General features: G+C 41.7%; 2 protein-coding genes across 2 annotated transcripts; one reads left to right on the top strand and one right to left on the bottom strand.

Moving 5' to 3' along the window:
* Window positions 1-1027: 1027 nt before the first annotated feature.
* On the bottom strand, window positions 1028-5853 carry LRRIQ4 (leucine rich repeats and IQ motif containing 4). Its single transcript, XM_076343290.1, is given in 7 exon segments — window positions 1028-1243; window positions 2267-2402; window positions 2404-2523; window positions 3175-3320; window positions 3648-3821; window positions 4749-5451; window positions 5453-5853. Coding segments are annotated over 7 exon segments (1896 nt in total).
* Window positions 5854-7512: 1659 nt separating this feature from the next.
* On the top strand, window positions 7513-17472 carry LRRC34 (leucine rich repeat containing 34). Its single transcript, XM_076341391.1, has 10 exons — window positions 7513-7628; window positions 8542-8663; window positions 8822-8886; window positions 9666-9749; window positions 11336-11464; window positions 13236-13331; window positions 14925-15079; window positions 15171-15326; window positions 16786-16912; window positions 17198-17472. The coding sequence occupies exons 1-10, from the start codon at window positions 7513-7515 to the stop codon at window positions 17399-17401; spliced, it is 1254 nt and encodes a 417-aa protein (XP_076197506.1). The 3' UTR covers window positions 17402-17472.
* The last annotated feature ends 3559 nt before the right edge of the window (window positions 17473-21031 follow it).

Genomic DNA, 21031 nt, shown 5'->3' on the forward strand with positions numbered 1-21031 from the left:
CAGACAAGGGGAGGGAGAGCAGGACTGTGGTTCCGACCAGCCAGTTAAACTAAATAAAGGGTTCTGCTCCCACCCACTCGTGCATTTTGGATCTGCACAGTGGCCGGTCCCAGTCCAGCTCTGTGCTTTAGGTATGCTGCAAATAAAACTCTGGAGGGGTTTAAGGCGTAACTGAGCAATACAGAATAAAAACTAGACAAGGATATCAGATGCCTAGGACAAACAGCTATCTGTAAAGTGCTGTGGAAAGACATGGTTGCATATAAATTTGGCATGCTAGAAGGAGTGTTTGTCATGGTTCTTTTGAATAACAAAGCTGTTATGATATGCCAGGACCCAGAATCATTGCAGAATATTGCATTCTGCAGACTCTCTGCTTTCAAATAAGCCTGTCATATGCAGACATTTTACAAACTGTCACCAAGCTATCTCAGAGATGAGCTATAACACTAAGGATTTGACAGCTTCAAAATACTGTAACTACAGATTGTCAAAACATCAGTGAACAGTTTTGTAAAAGTGTAGAAATACTTACAAAACAGCTTTTTACACCTCTGTAAGACAGGATGGTAATGCAGGTTCTGGTAGAAGTGCATATGTTCTGACTGGCTAGAATCCTCCTCCATATTTCCAAACAAGGTATTGATAATTTCTGAATGTAAAACTCATTAATTAACTGCTAGTAGGTGGGGCCACAAATATTGTTTCACTCTAGATATGGCTGTACCTCACTGACTGGAAAACAGATTTCTAAGAATTGCATGTAAAATACTTCGGGTTTCAGAACAAAGAACACTTAATTACACCAGATTCCTACAGATTAGATTAATTTCCAGTTAATCAGCTGCCTTTATGCTTTGAGACGACAGACATTCAGAATGAGACATCTCAAGAATATTTCAGAATCTGCCTGATTCAGCTGGAGTCAATGTTGACAAAAACACAAAAACAAACCTCAAAAAATCATCTGTTTTCATTGTAACGCTCACTGATTCAAATGCTTTAATACTGCTTGTCTCCTACTCACTTATCTCTTCTCACATTTGCCCTTCTTGTAAATGAAAAGAGCTCTGTGCAGTTTACTGCCCAAATATAACTTTTTGGCTTCTGATCCTTTTACAGGCTTCTCTTTTCCCTCTCCTTTTCCTTTCTTTTCCTTCTTTCTTTTTTTCGTTAAATTCTTAAGTGTCAGGAAAGTTCCAATCCCCTTTTGATTCATCAACCCATGCCACAAACTTTGGATCTGAAAAAGAGAGAAGAACAATCTGGTTACCTGGAGGAAAAGGGTAAAAGCAAACAGTCACGTGGAACAGTATTACTGGTGGATATTCTTGATGCAAAAAGCCAGGCAGATTCTGGTCTCCAGAAAACCCTTTTATTCTGTATTAGACTACACTGTTTGCAGCTAAGATAGACTGCCAGCCACCTGACTTTTCTTTTACTCTGTGTTATTTTTTTCAAGAGGAATTTCTTACCAGGGAGGACACTAACACTGTAGTCTTTTTGACCCTTTGATTAGAGTAGTAAATGACTATATCTAAATATCTTTAAATGTCACCTTTTACTTCAGAAGAACTGTTTGGGAGAAACACATCAGTTCATGAAGAAATTACAGACATTACAGAAAGAGAGGAATAATTTAGGTTCAGAAGAATCAAGGACTGAGGATTTGCCTTTCCTTCCTTCTTGCCCGGTATTTTTTCTGAGCAAATTAATTCCGTGGCCCACTGGTGATACAGACTGATGTTCTTTTGGGGAAAAAAACCAAACAAAAATACACAAAAAATTGTTTTGTGCAATGTGTTTGCACAATGGATCTTCAACTCTCTACAGTCAAAATACAGTCAGCAAGAGTGGAAAATGCCACCTGCAGTTACTTTCATCTATAAGCAATGCCTTGACTTAGAGGATCTGCCTTGGTTTTAGACACACTAACCATTCTGCTTCCACTGGACAAGAAACTAAGGAAAGCTCCATTGCAAGTTGTAAGGGCTGTTCTGTGCCTGCTGACTGTGACCTGGCGCGGCAGTGACAACCTTCTGCAATCTTTTTGAATGATGCCCAGTGCTGTATTTCCTGATGGTTCCCTATATCTTATCTTAACATGATCAGTGATAGAAGTACTGCTCTGCCATAGCTGATGCAAACTGTGGTTTAAGACATTTTTGATGTTGCATAGAGCGCCCTGTAGGTTGTTCCGCAAAGTATCTATTACTAAAAACACAGCTTTGTATGTATATTGTGGTGGCTTTCTTAACACCCCTACCTTTAAGTTCATGGCCTTTTTACGCCTTTTTTCCCCTAAGTATTCCCAGATGGCAGATGTCCCCTAGCAGCACACTTCAATCGGAGGGTCTGTAGTAGGGTTCCTATCCACAAGGACCAACTCCAGTTGCTGAAGAATCCAAATCCTCGGGCAGCTGGGACAGGTGATTGTTCTGAACGAGCAGTTTTTGCAAACCTGAACACACAAAAGCAAACAGCTGCAGCACAAAGAACAGGAATGATGGGGAGCATTCCTGCGTGCTCCCCATAAAGAGCACATGGATGAGGCACAAACAATTCAGTCTGTGCATGTAATGAATGTGTGTATTGAACATCTCATCAGAGCGTTTAAAATTCAAATTGTCTGCTCCCAAATATAGAAGGATGGGACTCAGGATCTCCTAGCAAAGCATTTACTTCACTAGATGAAGACTATTCACCTGGCAGCCAGGTGGCCAAATCCAGCTTTCAAAAGTCCTGCTAATTGGCAGACCAACAGTGCTAGTGAACTAAGCCACACAGAAATGCAATCAACTGGGGAAGATGGAAAGACTGGGCTGGGGAGCACCCCCAGAGAGCAGGTTCCTCACCGCTCCCCTGGAGTCACTGGTGCTGACCCAGCGGGTCTTCTCACATCAGGGGGTCTGCTTGGAGCTGAGCTCTGGGAAACACACTTTTCCTTGGACTCCTGAGGTTGAGATGGGTCACAGGGCAGGACCTCCTGTCCACTTGGCTTGGGCACAGCACTTCCCCCACCCTCCCAGTTCCTAACTTTTATCCTATTTGGCTCCCTTACAATTACAGGATGAGCCCTGAACGATGCACTGCATTCCTTCCTTCCCTTCTCCCCCTCCTTCTTCCAAAATACTTACTGGTACTTGTGTCCTTAAGGCCACAAACACAGACTATTTTTCACCTTGTATTTGGCATACAGAGTCTGGGAGCTGTTTGAGGAGATCGTTGCGACAGTCAAGTATTTTCAGGTGGATCAATGAGCCGATGGCTGCGGGCAGGTACTCCAGACAATTATTCTCCATATGCAGTTCTTTCAGATTCTGGAAAATACGTGTGCATAACTTCTAATAATTAAAGGATTTTTCCTTAGCTTGATTTTTAATCAATGTACAGAGAATATCAGTAAGTGCAGAAGTAAGGTTTATAAACTGACCTACCATTGGGATGACTACTAAACACAAAGAGACAACAAGAGTTTCAAACACTGAGTTTTGATATTATTCCTATTCTGACAGCCCTGGCCTGATGCTGCACCATGTACCTAAAGAGATTAGGAGAACCTTCAGCCCTGCATTTGGGAGCAGCTGAAGTCCACGGAAGTGCCATGCTGCAGCAGACCAAGATCTTCCCCCTTCTATTGCTCCTACCTGCAATTTGCTGATGTCTTCTGGCAGACTTGTGAATTTAATTCCTTTATCTTGTCCCGGGTATAATCTCTCTAATGACTCCAGGAGCAAGATTTCCTTTGGAAAGATACTGAATTAGTTTTCAGACAGGCTAAGGCATTTCAAATTTGTCAGTTCTTTCACCTCCACAGGTATCTAGACACAGTCATTAAAAAGATACATTATGTCAATTAAACAGTAATCTTTGGGATTTTGTTTTTAGGGAAAAATCTCCAAGAAAATGCTGTGGAGCTGCATTACTGTTGATGGATGAACACAGAATATTCTGCTCATTAATATAACATTATACCTCACAGTATGGTGGAAATTTTGGCAAAAAAATCCATGTTGTTTCCTCTGCTGGAAAGATTTCTTATGGGGCTAATTTTATTTCTTAGCAGAAACATTAGTCTGCTTCTTCATTTCCTTTGTATGCACAGTGCAGGGGAGAGTAATTTAAATGAATGAAATCTGAAAGTGATTCTTTTGCATAAATTATTACTTCTTTAAATGTAACCTTCCAGAAGAAAATTGCACAAGTGAAAATCTCCTTGGAAAAGAAGCATTGCATTATATAAAAAGGAAGGTGTATTCTGAGCCCTAAAATTAGTATGTCCATGAAAACTGTTACACTTATAGTAGCACAGCTTTAGGGTACATAATTGTTCATTATCAAATGAACAGCAAATGTTAATGGTGTTAAAGGCATTAACAATATCACATCCATTTTTAAATTGCCCTCTGCTCTGTTTCAGTTTGTAACGTATTGATTCTACACAAATGTAGCTCTTATTTTCCAGTGTACACAGAAAAAGATGCAAAAAGACTGAAGCAGTCCCTCCAGTCAGTATTTCATCTTTATGAGTCAACACAAAGGTCAGTGTTTCCACATTCTTGCTTTTTTCTCCCTGCCTGAATCCTCAGATGTCAGTGATAATGAGTAACCCAGGCTCAGGCGCATACCAGGTGGAACATGCCTTCTCACTGTAGTAGGGAAAGGTGGCACTCAGTTGTAATGAAGAACTTAGATTTTGCAAAAGGGAGGTATCAATAAAATAAGAATGAAAACAAAGGAACAAATACCTCCTGTATCTGATTGCCATCTAGGGCCAATACTTCCAGATTTTTCATAGTACATATTCCTTTAGGAATCTCATCAAAGCAATTTTCACTCAGATCTAGTATCCTGACACTAGTTAATCTGGTGAAGGACCTGGGTACGGTGTGCAGTCCGGTGTTCCTCAGATAAACACGGGAAAGGGATGGCCAGCAGCAGATCTGGTGTGGGAACTTCTTCAGGCTGTTAGCAGACAGTCTGAGTACTCTCATTTCAGTGAGATTCTTCAAACATAGGGAGAGCTTGTGCAGGAGATTATAAGACACATCCAGCACAGCCAGCTTCTGGCAGCGTTGCAGTGTAGGAGGACTGGAGGATAAGTTATTAAAAGCTAAAAATAGCTTAACTAAGTTTGTCAAAAAGCCTACCTCTTCTGGGATGAAACTGATTAGATTTTGTTCCAGATTGGTTATTTCTAAATTAGCAATATGACAAAGCTCCTTGGGAAAACTTTTAAATCTATTTTTCTGGAGGTAAATTTCCTTGAGTTTTGTCAGGTTCACTATTTCTTTAGGCAGACACTTGAGATTATTGTCAGGAAGGCCAAGCAGTTCAACACGATGGAGGTATTCACAGATCTGTACTGGGATTTTGTACAAGTTTGTTTTATAGAGCCTGAGCTGACGAAGGGACTGCAACTTGCTGCTAACTAGCAGCGAACTACAAGAGGGGATTGTTACCTAAATCTAAGCTCAGAAGACATTTCAGGTCCCCTAGTTCTTTGCATATGTCCTGTATGTGATTCTATTCCAAGTAGAGGACCTTCACGTGCCTCAGGTGATTGATGTCTCTGGAGATGCTTACAATCAGGTTCTTTTCCATGTGAGGCTCTTCCAGATATTCTAGACTCAAGACCCCCGTCGAGATGGTTCACAGTTGCTTGTTGGCTAAGTCAATGAAAAATATCCTGTCTGTGACACATGTAGGAGAAAGAGCTTCATTCTCTGGCACTTCATTCACTGGTATTTCTTGTGCAGTCTGATCATGGTCATCCTCAAAACCAACAGAGTCAGCTTTGGAGCAGTGAGTGCCCCCTGCACTGGCCTCCTGGCTCTGCTGAGACTCATCCATCTCTGCTCCTTATTTTTAATTTCAGAAGAGAACAAAATTAAAAATCCACAGTACTCAAAGACCTTTCTATGCTAAATAAATACTGGCAGAATTCAGCATTTAGGGACAGGTTCTAGTCTCAGTTGTACCCCTGCAAAAAGCTGCTTGTGTTCATTGAGATCAAATCCTGTAGTACATACTGCAGGACCATATCTTTGAATCCCAGTGCATCCTGAAGTGCCCCAACAGCCAAATTCGGAGTGTGACCTTATGAAGTCAGGGGAGCTGGCCGAAGCAACCTCCTTGAGTCTTGAAGGTCTGTATTTACAAACACTGATTGAGATCTGTCTTCAGCTATGCTGATTGTAAAAATGGAAGAGCCCTATTGTAAAAAGGTGGCACCTTCTTCTGTAACACTTAGTGGTTTCTGAGCCAGACAGATGCCAGTGAATCTGATATTTGATAACCCTCGAAGTTGTACCGTTGCTGATAGCGAAAGAGCAAGAGGTGGGAAGGGGCGACTACCTGAGTGACCTCTGATGTCTGGACAGAAGAAACCTTTCAGCTGGCATTTAAGGAACAACAAGAGAGAAAGTGGAGGTCGAGAGGCAGCTGTCCGTTGTCTCCCACCTGACGCCCTTTTCTCTGCTGCCGTAACCGCGCCGGGAGGACGTCACGTTTCCAGAGATGGGTGGTTTCCAGGTGCCACCGGGACAAGGAGGAAGAACTGAGTGACCACCATGGGGAGAGACCCATGCTGGGCTTCCCAGTCTAATTCACATGTTGCACGAGGGTATTTTCTTTTTTATTGGCTCTGAGTTCAGTACTCGGGTGTGAGCCCCACACACTGTGGGACAGGAGACCGAGCAATCCCAGCCCACCCCCTCCTGCATATAAGGGCAGTAGTGAAGTCGGTAGAAGGATTTATTTGGTGGAAAGGTCCGGCACAGGCACCTTTGAAGTAGCTGCTAATCTGTGTAACCACGGAAATTTTTGCAAAGGCTCCTTGGAGACCACGGGCAGACCACTAAGTAAATCCTGCGGGGGCGAGCTGCTGAAACTCCCCTCCCCGCAGAGGCTGGGCACCACAGATGCGGCCAGGCCTCCACCGTGGGGAGGGCCCAGCACGGCACAGGGGTGGGGTGGCGGTGGGGCCTCCTGCCAGGGCTCTGGGCTGGGCCTGGCTACCTTCACCCGCTCCCTCTTGGTGGAGGGCCTGGGAGGCCCTCCTTGGAAACGGGCTCCGTTACCAAACATTATTAACCTTGGAGCAGCCTGGCTCGGCCCTGGGGCAGAGCTCGCCCGTGGGCCCGTCACTGCGGGTTGACGTGGGGAGAGGGTGCAGGCGTTGATCGCTCAGGTAGGCCTGTGGAGGTTGGGAGCCCCACTGCTTTACAGGGAAAAAGGACCTCCCTATGAATATTAATTCTCTGTTAGCTCAGATCCTATGCGATGGTGGATCAGAAACACATCCACAAATCCACATTTTTTCCCCATGCTTTTCCTGTCTGTCTGTATCTATGTTATTCTTGTGTTGCATACCAAGAGTTGTAACCCTTTTCAGACCAAGCCCATTTTTATTGTTATGCAGAGCCCAGCACAACAGCGCTTGGGGCCATGGTGATGTTGCTAGGCTGCCATAACGATGCAGTAACACTTTGTTTTGTTTTCCAGCAGGTCATGTCAGTTCATCCAGATCTTCACCAGCACTATGTGCGGGCCTGCCAAAAGTTGGGCCAACCTGAAAACCCCTTCATTGCTCACGTGCTTCAAGAAGCCGATAAAAATGATAAAATGTAAGGAAATAACAAACAGTGTGTCTCAGATGCTTCTGAAAGCCTTAAACAAGATAGCAGGACAAGGAATTGAACAATGAGAAAGTTCATGCAGTTTCAGGCTTAAACACAAATCATATTTAGCGTTTACTGCTGAAGTTCTGCTTTGACTCATCTTGACATCATCTTGGCAGAAGTTTGTAGCTATATATCCCTTCTGGGCAGCTTTACAAGCAGTGAAATTAAAAAAAAGTGAAAAATGTACAGGATGGTGCCTTTGTGTCCCTTAAAGAAGCCAAACCCAGTGTCTAGTCATCCTAACTCCCTTCCTTTTGTCTCGCTCCTGTTTAAAAAGGCTCAGCTGCATCTAGTTAGCTTCCAGCTGGTAATGCTTCCCTGAACTGTCTCTGAATCCTGCCAAAGTATTAGCCACCCAAATTCTCTCTCATTATATGGCTAGGTAGGGCTTCCTCTCATGGATGCTCCTGGGGTCAAAATTAATTGTCCTTTGGAGAGAAAACCTGAGAAAATACAACCTAGTGAAACGGTTTGTGTTAGGTTTTGATCCTGAGGGCAGGACAGAGTAAATAAAGGAAAGGGAACAAGTGAAAAGGAGATGATGAAGTAACCTCCAGGATAGTCTTTATTTCCATCTGCCTTCCCCTCATCTTGCTTCTTCCTGCTTTCTGTGCATGTGTGCTAAGCATGGTCTTGCAGCTGTGCAGTGTCTTCAGAATATCAGAAAGGACAGTGCTGAGATACAGCTTGAATCATGTCGTCTGTCATGGCGTTACCAAAGGTAGCGGCAGCAGCTAACTGCATGCAAACACATCAGTGAGGGCAAGCATGGATACGCTTCCTATCTGGAGAGACAACTCATTTTTCTGTATCATTTTCCTTCTCCCCATGTGCTTACATTTTTATGTTACAGCAGATGGACAAAAGGGATCACATTAAAAATAGCTGGAAGTAATCATCTAGTGCCTGTGCAGAGAGTTACAGATGACGATCTTCAAGTTCTTGCCTCTGTCTTACGCAATACTGTTTTTGTCACAGGTAAGCTTTTTCCATATATGTTTGACATTGCTGTGCTAATATAAGAAAACATAAGCAGTCTTGATTTCAGCCTTAGTTCATCTTTATTTCTTTTTGTTTAGAGGTCAGTTAATTGTAGATACGCATCTGTCACATTCCTCATTCTTCATCTTTTTCAGGTTTGGATCTTAGGTGTAATGTATTGACTGATGCTGGAGCAAAGCACATGGCAACACTCCTCCAGGTGCCAAAATGATGTTTATCATTCAGCAACTTGTAATTTATTTGGCTATGATAATATTTATCTGTGGTAAACTGGAGACAAGAATGCAGTGGTTTGGCAAAATTCCATTCATTTCGACTGTCACATCCAAATCCATCCCACCAGAATCTCAGATTGTATTCTCTGGGGAGATTTTTAATTTCTGGTAGAAAACCGTCAGACGTTTGGCTGGGGTGTCATGAAGAAATAATGGTAGAATAAACTGTGGGGCTTTTAGGCTTACAGTCCAATTCAACAAAGGAGGTAATGGTAGTGTCAAGTGTGCCAGGGCCTTGGATTTAGATACTTTATCATCTCTGTTATTAGTCTTTTTGTAGGTCTAAACGTAGGAAACTTTAATGCTGCCTTTCTGTCATTGTAAGCACCAGAATACAGATGGAAAACGGTGAGTTGCACTCAGTGCCTGTGTTTCTGGAGCTCAGGGAGGGCCATTAAGTTCACAAAATACCTGAAGGTCTATGTCTGAGCTTGACCACCTGCCTCATTTGGTCATGCTGAGCACGCGGGTTCCTAGGCGGCCTCTGTAAGCCCCATGAGGACATACACACTATGTTTTTCTGCCTTTCCATCATCATCTGACATACTTTGGCATTCTTTAACTACTTCTCCAAATCAGGGGCTGTCTGAAAGGCAGTGAAGGACAGAGGTTTTAAGTACGTGTATGATGCATCTCCTTTTTGAAATATGCAGGCATGCTCTGGAAAAAAGTCTCATTGCTTTCTGCTTTGTTTGTTCCTAAGGAAAACTCCGCTCTGCGGGACCTTAACCTGATGTTTAATGATATTGGCACAAGTGGAGCAGAGCTGATAGCGAGAGCACTCCACGTGAGTATTTGTCTGGGAGATTTAGACAATGGCATCTAGTTTGATATTTTTGCTTTTGATGAACTGTACTAGCTGTCCTGCCAACATCAGAGCTGGCTGAAAGGGCCCTCTGTCTCTAGTCCATTCAGCATTTTGCTGTATCACAGGGATTGATTGTTTTCCCAAGGCAGACTTCAGAAATCAGATTTCACACAGAATGGCACTGTGCTGCCATTAACACTTAATTATCACACCTATCACAGCTGGATTTTTCTGTGTGAAAAATGCTATGCTATGCTATAGGATATATAATGTCATCAGGTTTTTTCCTTTTTTTTTTAAAAAAATTGTATTGAATTTGCCTGTACTTGACCTTAATATTTGTCTTGATTCAAGATGTCTGAGATGTTTCCAAAACTTTGCCTTACAGCAGCAGCATAAAAACATGTTTGTTATTTTTAATGTGGTTTCCTAAGGAAATGAGGCTTGTGTGTAAGATTTGTTGTGTTTGTGAAATGAGGCTCACGTGAGCTCTTTCTTCCTCCTTCATAGTCTTTGAATTCTGAACTGATTTCGACTAAATTTGACAGGCCTCCAAAACGCTAAGGTTGTACAGTAGATTGTACAACACTGGGCTTGCAAGCAACCCCCAAAGCTATTTGTGCAGCCTCCCGGCCGCGATTGCTGGGTTTGCTGGGCGGGTGGGCGGCGGGACCTGACCAGCCAGGCAGCCCCTTGGCTGCGTGGGCTCCTGCTGCCAGGCCAGGCAGGGGGGATCCAGGGGTGAAGGGAGTGTGTTATTGAGGGAGGGAGAGGGAAGGAGATGCTGTAGTGAGGTACCACAGCAGGGGAAGGGGTACTGGGGACATGTGGAAGACATAAAAGCCGTATGAAACCAGGCTCACAGAACTACTTGTTTTGTAATCACTTAATCAATCATAATCTCTGGTAATGAATGCTTACGGTGGTACTGAGGAATTAAAAATACAAAACTACTCTGCATTGCATTTAGGGCTTTAACAGTGAATAGATATTTCATATCCATTGAAATTCTGTGGAGGGTGAGGGGAAAGATGCTGGCTTTTCTAGACCTCTGATCAGAACTTTATATTGCCAGTGAAGTCTCCAGTCCAGCAAAGACTTACACGCTGGTTTGACTCTGCACCAAGTAGTCCTTCCGAAGGTGACTGGCTTCACTGAGCTTTGACTGGTCATGTGATTTAAAAGATCATGAAAAATAATGCAAATTATATTATTGTTTAAAATACACTTACTAGATTTAAATCGGTTTTGATATCATTTCCGTTTCAGCTGCCAATTTAGGCAGAAATATCTGTCTGGATTATTTTCATGAGTCTGCAATTTGTGAACTTGGGAGAAACAAAAGTTTTCAAACACTCAAGTTTTGCTTCCAGACTCTCACGTGTTTGATTCCACTGTGGGGAGCTTGAGCCAACTGCTTAGTCAGTGTTATCACTTAGAAACAATTCTTCTGGAGGGATGTTTTGTCTTTGTGTGACAACCAGAAGGACTCACAGGAAAAAGAACAGTGTTGTTTTTCAGGCCATTTAAAAGGAATTGATTTTTTTTATTATTATTTTGTCTAGAGGAATGAAACTCTTGTGTATTTGAGAATGACTGGAAACAAAATAGGAAACAAAGGTGGGATGTTCTTTGCTTCAATGCTACAAATTAATTCAACCTTAGAGAAGCTGGATCTTGGAGACTGTGATATGGTGAGTAATCCAGTAAAATTATCAGCAATGACATAAGTCTTTCAAGGGTATTATAAAGGTCCTGCAGTGCTTAGTTAGGGGGAAATGCCGTCTGTTGTCATTGATTTTACATTTTGTGATAGCTGGAGGTAACACAATATATAATATTGCAATGCGTACTTGGAAAGACATGTTGCATAAAACACCTGTGAAGTCATAACTGATGATATATTAGAGCCACTAGAGCCCTGGGAATTCAGGTGCTTGCCTTTCACATTTTCCAAGGTTTGTTTCTGCTGTTCATTTTTGTTATGCTGTCTAAGTAAGTCCTGTGTAATTCATGTTGAAGAAAGGACTTCTTATTCCCTGGAGGTTCTTTTCCTTCTGAAGTGTGCAGTGCTATAACGCCTGAAAGTCACTCAGTTCCATAGCTCTGTTGCTCCTATCAGAGCTCGATCCATAAAGGACATAGGCACAAGAGTGCTGAATTGAGTAGAAAGGCGCCCAATTTGACCTTAGATAACTTGCCGCCTCCTAGACTTGGGCGCTGAGACTTCTTACGCAGTGCACAGGGGAAATCGGGAGGGTAGAAATGGGTCAATACACTAAGCAGGGTGCTTCCCACTCCAGCCAGTAAAAACCTGTGGATGGCTTTTAAAAACCTATGGGGTACAGCAGGAGGTAGCAATTGGAGCTGTGAACCTCCTCCCAGTGCAAGGTCCCAGCACCTGACTGATGGTGTGTCCTTGTGTGGTCACATCAGAGGGGCCGGAAGGTGGAAGTGGTTCTTCTCCCTGCCTGGGAGAATTTGGTCCTGTATCTTGCCCTCCGGGAGAATGCTCTAACCAAGCTAGAAGTGAAATGAAGATGGGCCACTCTCAGCCTTCCTGTTAAGAGTGTTCATCTTTTCAGGAGATAATGAAGTGTATGTTGGGCAGAAGGAGTAAGTTTGACTGTAACCTGACAGTTATGAGTGTCACCTGGAGGCAGGGAGAGAGCTGGGGTGAGATGAAAATTTTATTATATTTGTTTCCCGGAATTACAGAATTGCTCCTAAACTAGAGGGGGAATACTTCTCAGAAACGGTGAAGGGTGTTATGAAAACATAAACAAGGGAAATGTAGCCAGTGTAGGATTTATTTGAAAGCTTAGTATGTTTATGCTTGGTAGGGAGTTGATAGAAAACTGATTTAAAATGAAATAGCTTTGGGTGTAGACCAGCCTAATTGGAAAATAACGTAAATATAAATTAGTGAGCAAACGAGAAGGGAATACAAAAATCTGAACTGGCCTGTATTCTAGACTCTCACTACTCTGTACCACATTATTTCACATTTAGTATGAATTTACCTAGTGGATAAATGTTACCGAAGACTTTTACCAAAGACCTTAGGGAACACACACAAGCTGATTTTAATTCATAAATCAGGACAACCAAAATACAGGATCAATTAAATGGACAAGTATCTTTGAGATGCATTATTCTTGCTTTTTATTTTCTGAGTTGCCAAATTTCATGGCCATTTGTACTTCTTAGCCTAATTCCACTCTATTATTGCACAGGGAGTTGGCATTGGTATTATCAGAAAATACATGGGGTCTGTAAGCACTTGCCTGCTGCACTTGCATCACTCCAGAGTACATGGAGGCAGAAATAATAGTATTTCCAATCTGAGCCCATTTGATGTCTTTGATCTTCTGACAATCGATTCTAAGAAGTCATGGTAATTTGGTAGCTTGATCTAGACGTTGGACAGGTTTCTCTAAAGAGTTTATTTATTTTCATTTCCAGGGTACGCAGTGTCTAATAGCAATAGCAACAGCCCTGACTCAGAACAAATCAGTTAAAGCAATAAACCTAAATCGTCCTTTACTATACAGCCAAGAGGTATGTAAGTAGACTGTAGTGTCAGCTCGGTCAAAGAGAGAAGCATAAGTCAGTACTGATGTATTATGGACAGCTGAACTACACGGCGCTCTGGGTTTCCTTACGAAGTGAAGTAAATGGTTGCAGAAATACTCTTTTCCTCTTTCTGTGCCGAGTTTTGTGCAGTCACAGGCTGCCCCGGTTTAACTAGAAGGTTAATTTTTAAAAAATTTCTTTCTTGGTACATATGCATTTGTTAAATAATGGGCTAATGGAGAGGGCTTGGTATTGGAGAACCAAGTATTCCTTCTGCTGTTACAACACAGAGAGTTTTATGCGTCGTTCAGCAAACTGAGGGAGAAATGCTGTTTAGCAGGAAATGAGGGGAAGAACAAAAGACTGCTGTTTATCTGAGCAGTGCAATACATGGGCAATTGCCAGAGCCCGCAGCCTAAAGAAGAAAGGCACACTTCAACAATATGCCATATTCACTGGGCTGTGTGGTTTTGTTGTTTCACTATGTGAACTTGAAGCATGAATTTAACAAGTGAATGAACCTCGTTAATGTAAAACCTATGATGCATTTGTTAGCCAAAAAAAAGACACAAACCCTCCAAAACAATTGAGCACCGAAAAGAGAACCTGCAAGGCAGTGTTTGCTGGGGGCAGCACCACAGGCCACTGGATGTGCACAGGCACACAGAGCTGTGGGGCTTTTGCTTGCAGGCATGCAGCTTCTGCGCATCATCGCCCTGCTGAAGTCTTGGCTATAGAGCTGGTTGCAGTGGTGGTTTCACCAGCCTGGCAGCTGTTGTCAGATGTCTGTGATAGGTACAGTGTTTTCCTGATGGCAGGATAATGAAATTAAACTGTCACGAAGGCCAGATCTTCCTAAATTCCCAAAGGTGAATTTAACAGTTTAAACAGATTTTAGTTGTTTCTTTTCCACTAAGACAGGGCTTGATCTGCCTAAACCCAGTTTTAGAAATAAATTTAAACTACTGCTCTTGAAAATATGGGCCATTAAGGGCCTGGTTTGTATCTGTGGGAGACTCTTTGCCATTGTTCCCACCTTCAACTCTATCATTTTCTGAGGCCTCTGGGTTGCTGCCTTATTTTTGACTCACAGTATTCACTCAGTTATTTCCTTAACTAAACGTGACAACTTCAAAATGAACTTACTTTGTGTTACAGTGACAGGATGTATTTTTTCCCATAGCAATCCTGTTTCTTTTTATAAAATAATAGATTAGTGTCATGACAAAATATTTTAACGTTAGTGAAGACTGACTCAAACATTCAGTTTTTTAAGAGCAATGACTGGGAGGGAAACTGATTAGACAATGATTCAAACATTGATGCTCCTGATATTTGCAGGGATGTATATAGTACTGTCAATCTGCAAAGATATTTCTGGTATTTTTTATTTTTTTACGTTCAGCATTATCATAACATATTGTTTCCTGGCTATTTTTAATACCAAGCTGCAATATACAAAATAGGACACTACTGACAACCAAATCTTGCTGTTAGTTGCGCATCTCCCTTTTACTGAAGCAAGACCATATCTTATCCTAAAGTACAGCTTAATAAAAACTGAGTGTATGTTTTTAGGAAGAGACCACAGTTCATGTAGCTCTGATGTTGAAAAATAACTCTTCTCTTGTGGAACTACATTTGTGCAAGCACGAAATGAAAAATTTTGGTGTAGAGCGACTGTGTGAGGCATTGTATGAAAACTCCAGCCTGAGATACCTTGATCTTAGCTGGTAAGAGTTATTACGTGACATCGCCCTGACTAACATTAGACACTCATTTTCTTAGCACCCTTTTAAAAAAATGTGTGCCTCTCTCTTTCAGTAATAAAATAACCTGTGATGGTGTAAAATTTTTGGGAGAACTACTAAAACGGAACCAAACCCTGGAAATCCTAGACCTTAGTGCAAACCGAATAGAAGATGATGGAGCCATCTACCTGAGTGAAGCCTTGGCTTTGTACAACAGGATTCTTCAGGCGTTAGTATTTACGTAACTTCCCCAGAGACTGCAGGTGTAACGATTCAGAGTATAAGAAGCTCGCACTTTGCAGTGGCTGAACTGACAGCAAAACCGTGTGCTTTCATGTTACCGATCAGATTAGAAGTCAGGAGGTTCCAAACTTCTTAGTCCATTTTTCTTTCTCAGGAAAAAAAATGTGAATGATGGATTGGGTGGGATTCCTTTGCCTAAGCATAGGCGTCTCCCACCATTGGAGATGCCGCAAGACCTGTGAGACATCCTAGGGCGCTGGCAGGTGGCCCACAGGTCCTTTCAGAGCCCAGCAGCTTGGAGACCAGGCAGGTCAGATGGCACAGGAGGCCTGTGTTTGGGTAACTGAAGTAAGTCCCCTGTAGCTTCACGTGAGCTAAAGGAGTCAAACACTAGGCTAAGAAATGACATTCAATCCCACGTGCTAATGCCTCGTGTTCACCTTCCTGCACCGCCAGGCCTACCCGTAACTCATTTTATCCCCTTTTCCTTGTACTTCCTTTTTTTCATCTTGTAACCATTGCTGTGTGGCCTGACATATGCTTATTCTTCTTTTTCAGGGTTTTTTGGGGTTGACGCTTAGATCAGTTTTGTAGTGGTTCATCTTACATGTGATTCACAGCTTTTACAGTCATTCTAAGGAGGGGGGAAGGCAATTAGATCTTATTAGTTCTTTTTGCATCTTTAAAGCATAGGTCCCTGTGGTGCACAAACGAAAACAAACCGAGAGCTGTACATCTTCAGAATTTTAAGATAATCAGATTCCATGCAGGGATAAGGCACTATATTTGTTGATTCTGATCTTCAACACTTAAGAAAATCCTCTGTCTAAGTTAGCTTCTGTGTGAACCCAAAAGAGCTGTAATCTCTCCATCAGGGTGTATTTTGTAGCCCGCATTAAACCGTGCGCCGGCAGGATGTAAAAGCTGATCAAAGGTGTTACCTGAAGCCATTAGTTTTAAGTAGCAGACTGAAGAGGTGGCGGCTGCTAGGTGCCTCTGAAAGCCTTCCAGGTTCACTAATATAAAAATAACTGCCACTCCACAAGATCAAAGCTTAGCCTGGATAAGTGCCAAGGCTTGGGCTTCAAAGCAGACTAGAGATGAGACCTGGCCACCACACAGTAAGTCACCGACATTGAAGAACTAAATGGTGAACAACCTGGCTGCACGAGTCATGAAAATGCCTTGCGAAATAGTACAAGTCTGTAGTCCAAACTGCCTTTAGCAACCTGAAGAAGATTTTATAGTACGACTGGGCTTGATACAAATGAATAATTACATTATTAATAACAAATATAAAATTTCAATATACATACAGTATATGATATATAACAATATATAATGATAAATAAGAATAAATCATAGTTAAACTCTTAGTTTTAACTAAGAGATGGGAATTCAGTGGTTTGGCACACATTTGCGTAACTATTTTCTCTGTTTATTAGGTTGTCAGTAGTAAGCAACAATTTAAGTGGCAAAGGACTTGTAGCTCTTTCAGATGCAATGAAAACAAACATGGACCTTTCCTATATTTACATTTGGGGGAACAAATTTGATGAAGCCACCTGTATGGTAAGTGTTTGCTTCTGAACTCTTCTAAGAGAGTTGTTTTTTGTTTGTTCTAATTTGTTTTTACAATCCTTGGGAAGACTACAGCAATTCGTGAGCAAGATACCTGATTTACTCTGGTTTTTTTAACAAATAATTATAATACGGTGGTGCTGTAATGAGACTCACTGAACATCAGCAGCATACTGAAATGATCAAGTACTTGCCTATTGTGTGTTTTCTTCTAGAGCCTTCACTGCAGTCAAAGCGGAATATTCTATGTCAGATTCTTGTTCTTACTCATTTCAGGCATTTTCAGAATTAATTCAGACAGGCCGCTTGAAACCTAACTGTACGGACGTGGAACCGTATGAAGTGGATGGGCATGTTCACCTTGCAGAGCTCTCCCATGGCCTTAAGAAGCATTACTACTGGACACCAAGTTGTGGGGAGGTGACGAACAAAGATGCTAATGCCAGTCTGGCAATTGCAGCGGTTTCAGAATACTTGTGAGTGAGGTAGCAGCTGGATGCGCTCCATATGCTTGAAGTTTTCCTATCTTGTTTCTAGTAAAATAGATTACATCAGTATCAAACTTGCTGCATGTTGTTTCTTCAGGGTCTTTACTCTAGAAGGAATCTAAAAACACTTGAAGTAGCATTAGAGATAAAATATTGAACCAGTGATCTTAAAATTTGTTGCTAAAAATGCCCAAGCTATTAAAAGCCTATTAGTATGAAAATGCTTGAATTTTGCAGCAGTCGTTTCTATTGCACACTATCATCTCCTTCGCCTTACCATGATTAGCTGTAGTTCCAGGGTTCCCAGGTGATAGATGAATTTAGTGAACTAACATGCTAAGAGGAAAACATTTTCACCACCGCACAGTGCACTAAGAGTGACACTAGGTATTCTTAGCAGTAACAGGGAGTAGAACAGTCACTGATGAGAGGCATGTGAAGAGTTCAGACTGCAGCAGTGCAGATGCATGAATTGAACTCCTAGCAGCTGAACTACTCCGCTCTATTCAGGAGACCCTCTCAGATCAGGATTTTTATCAAGTGCTTCTTATTTTAAAAAGATGCAGGGGCTGGTTCAGAACAGCAGCAGAGCCTATGGATAGGGTATCATGACCACAGGGTCCTCTTCCACAGGGCAGCTGCAGAGGAAGAGCTGTCCTTGCCCTTCCTGGGCTGTGGTCTCTGCAGTCAGGTTTCCACATAGCAGGGAGAACCCACAGGTAATGTTATTGCATCTCTGCAGGCTGGAGTACAGCCAGGCGGATCAAACTGACAAAAACTTACACCCGGGACTGCCGCTGGGGAGCAGCTTTGCTTGACAGCAAATCAGATATGGTGTAGAACAAGGTTCCTGTTGAAGCAGAGAGAGGTTTGGGTAAACCCATTTGTTGCTACTGTGCTCTATATACTCTCGCCTTTTACTTAGCAATGGCATGCTTTTGATATTTATCCAAGAGTGACTTTTTTTTTTTTAACCAAGTTAAACAAACTTAAGCAAACTTAAGCGTTAAGCCACTATAATGCTGGAACTTTAAAGCTAGTGAACCTAGTTTACTGGTATATAAATGGTATTTTGATGAACTTGCAGCATGGACTTGTTTCTTGTACTACAAATGAAAAACACCAAACTTGGTTTCATTATTTCTTCCTGTCTCTTGAAAACTGTTTAGAAAGATTTATATTATAGCCATGTGGCAACTCCTACACATGAATAAGACAACATACGCGTATAATGGTAGTCAAAAATTGTTTTAACGGTTTGGGCACAGACTTCTTAGAAATTTGGGAATCACTCAGCTTGTTTCCTTTGTACACCCCCTCTGCTCGTACCTGTAGAAGTGACTAGATCTATGTTCCTAAATAGAAAAAGTCACCAAATAGGACAGCAGAGGTTTGCCCAAAGGCTTTCACTAGTGCAATTTTGTGCATGTCTAAATATGCCTGTTAAAAGTTAGTATAGCACAAGTAACAGAGTAATCTTTGAATGTATGTGCATGCAGGCAAAAGACCTACAAAATCTAAGTATGAGGGGAAAAAGAAAGTAATTTCAACAATAATACCTAAGAAGCAGTGATGTACCTGCTGATGTTCTGATTCTGTATTATCACAGTGGTAGTGTAGAAACAGGGAGATGTATGGATACCCCTTACCAAGCTGAAATGACCAAAGTGGTACTGATAGCAAGCGTTGGGGTGTTTTTTCTCTCCCCCACCCTGAACACAAATTAGTCAGGCTCTGTTGGTCCAAAAAGCACTTAGTATCATACAAGGACTTAGAGGTAAGCCCACAGAGCAGGTATGTTTGTTCCACTACACACAAGTTGACACAGAGGTCTCTCTCTGCCTCCTCAACCTTCTTGCCTGCTAGAGACAGTGTTTAAGACCCGATCAAGTTTTCTTCACCCTCCAGACCAGGAGTTCCCCTGTGTTCTCTTCATATAATAGCTTAACAGATGTGACACCCACAAGGTGAGGGCAGAGCAGGAGACCAGAAATGAATTATCTTTGCAGCCTTTTGCACAGGGACATCTTAACCTGTAGTCATCCATAGGTCGCACTGTGAAAATCATATTCTAGAGAGGAGCTTGTATTTTAACTATTGTTGCACAGAAGAACGGAGCCATGAAAACAAAAGTTGAGGATACACAGAACGTGATTGTTTGAGAAGAATCTGCATGCTATGAAAATTTCTAAGTTTTTAAAAAATTAGATAGAAAAATACCAACTTTGATAATACAGGCCTAAGTGTTGCTGCTCTGGAGCATTGCAGATTATACTCTGATAGTCTAAAGAGAATACTCTCAAGTATTGAGACATTGATGATAGAATTTCTTGCCAGAAAGACCACTACAAGACTCAGATCGAGGTATATTTTTTCCATATATCTTTCCCCTTGTTCTGTATATGAAGTTCAAGCTAATTTCATTGCCCAAATTAAGTCTTAATTTACTCGTATGAATGACATTCGTTAATCTGCTGTGGTAACAGGGAACCAAATCTACCAAGTCAGTCCCAGCTCTACCAACAGCAGTACTTTATTTTTAGCGTAGATGTGGCAAGATGGCAACAATATCATACACAAAATGTAACAGGATAAATAGCATCTACTTTCAAAATTGCTAGTGTATGTTTTTGAAATATTTTTACTCTACCTGAACCCTTGTTTAACAGCAAGATGCTTGGCCCAAAAGAGCACTCTGCATTATTGACAATATCCATAAAAATAGCTCATGTGTTATCGTTTACTTTGATATTCCTTTGTAGGAAAGGGCTGCAGAGTAATTCTTACTGAATTAGGTAGAAACAGCTTCCTGCAAACTAAAATAATTATTTATGCAGAAACCTGTATTGCTTAAAGAGGCCTACACCAGAGTCATTTATTGCTTTCCTTTCTCTGAAAACCAAACCTTGAAATTCTTAAAAAATATTTGTGTTCTTTGGAATGAGAGAATTTACATAGGCTAGAAACTTTTGCCATGGTCTTCTGAGTACGTTATTCTAGTAGCAAAAGCAAGCATAATCCTGCTCTGTAAACCATTGTTTCAGCTTCCAGAACTCGCAGTACCTTGCTGAAAGGCAGCATTTTTGCTCCAATTTAAAGGGAAGGAAAATGACTGATCCAGCAGACCAGCGGTACAATGCAGGTCCCCTAAGTCCTACTGTGTGCTCTAGCTACCATACCACCTTCTGTAAAATTAAACAATCTAGTAAAAATAAGATACAAAGTCTGATAAAGAAAATCACCGAATATCTACTTTAGCATAAAAAGTACATCTTCAAAGCACTCTGTAAAAAAACAAAACCCCAAAACAACCCCCCCCAACCCCCCCCCCAAACACCTCAAAACAAGTGGAAAAAAATTAACCTAATAGTCATTATACTAGATTGTATTTAGAATAAAGTTTTTGTTTAATTTAGTTTGAACAGACCCAAAATATCTTCTATGAGAAAAATGAGGTGTGTTACTGCCGAGAAGAAAATGTAGCAATCCTTGCTGTGTTAGTATGCTGCGCAAAGGGCTACCCTGTGTCCTTCTGACAGGGTGCTTTGACGGTGGTTATGTTAGACTGCTTCCCTCCTTCTTTTGTTGCTACCCCTTGCAGTTATAAACAGGAGACACAAGG

This window comes from Aptenodytes patagonicus, chromosome 6 (assembly GCF_965638725.1).
Source record: "Aptenodytes patagonicus chromosome 6, bAptPat1.pri.cur, whole genome shotgun sequence".
NCBI classification, from domain to species: domain Eukaryota; kingdom Metazoa; phylum Chordata; class Aves; order Sphenisciformes; family Spheniscidae; genus Aptenodytes; species Aptenodytes patagonicus.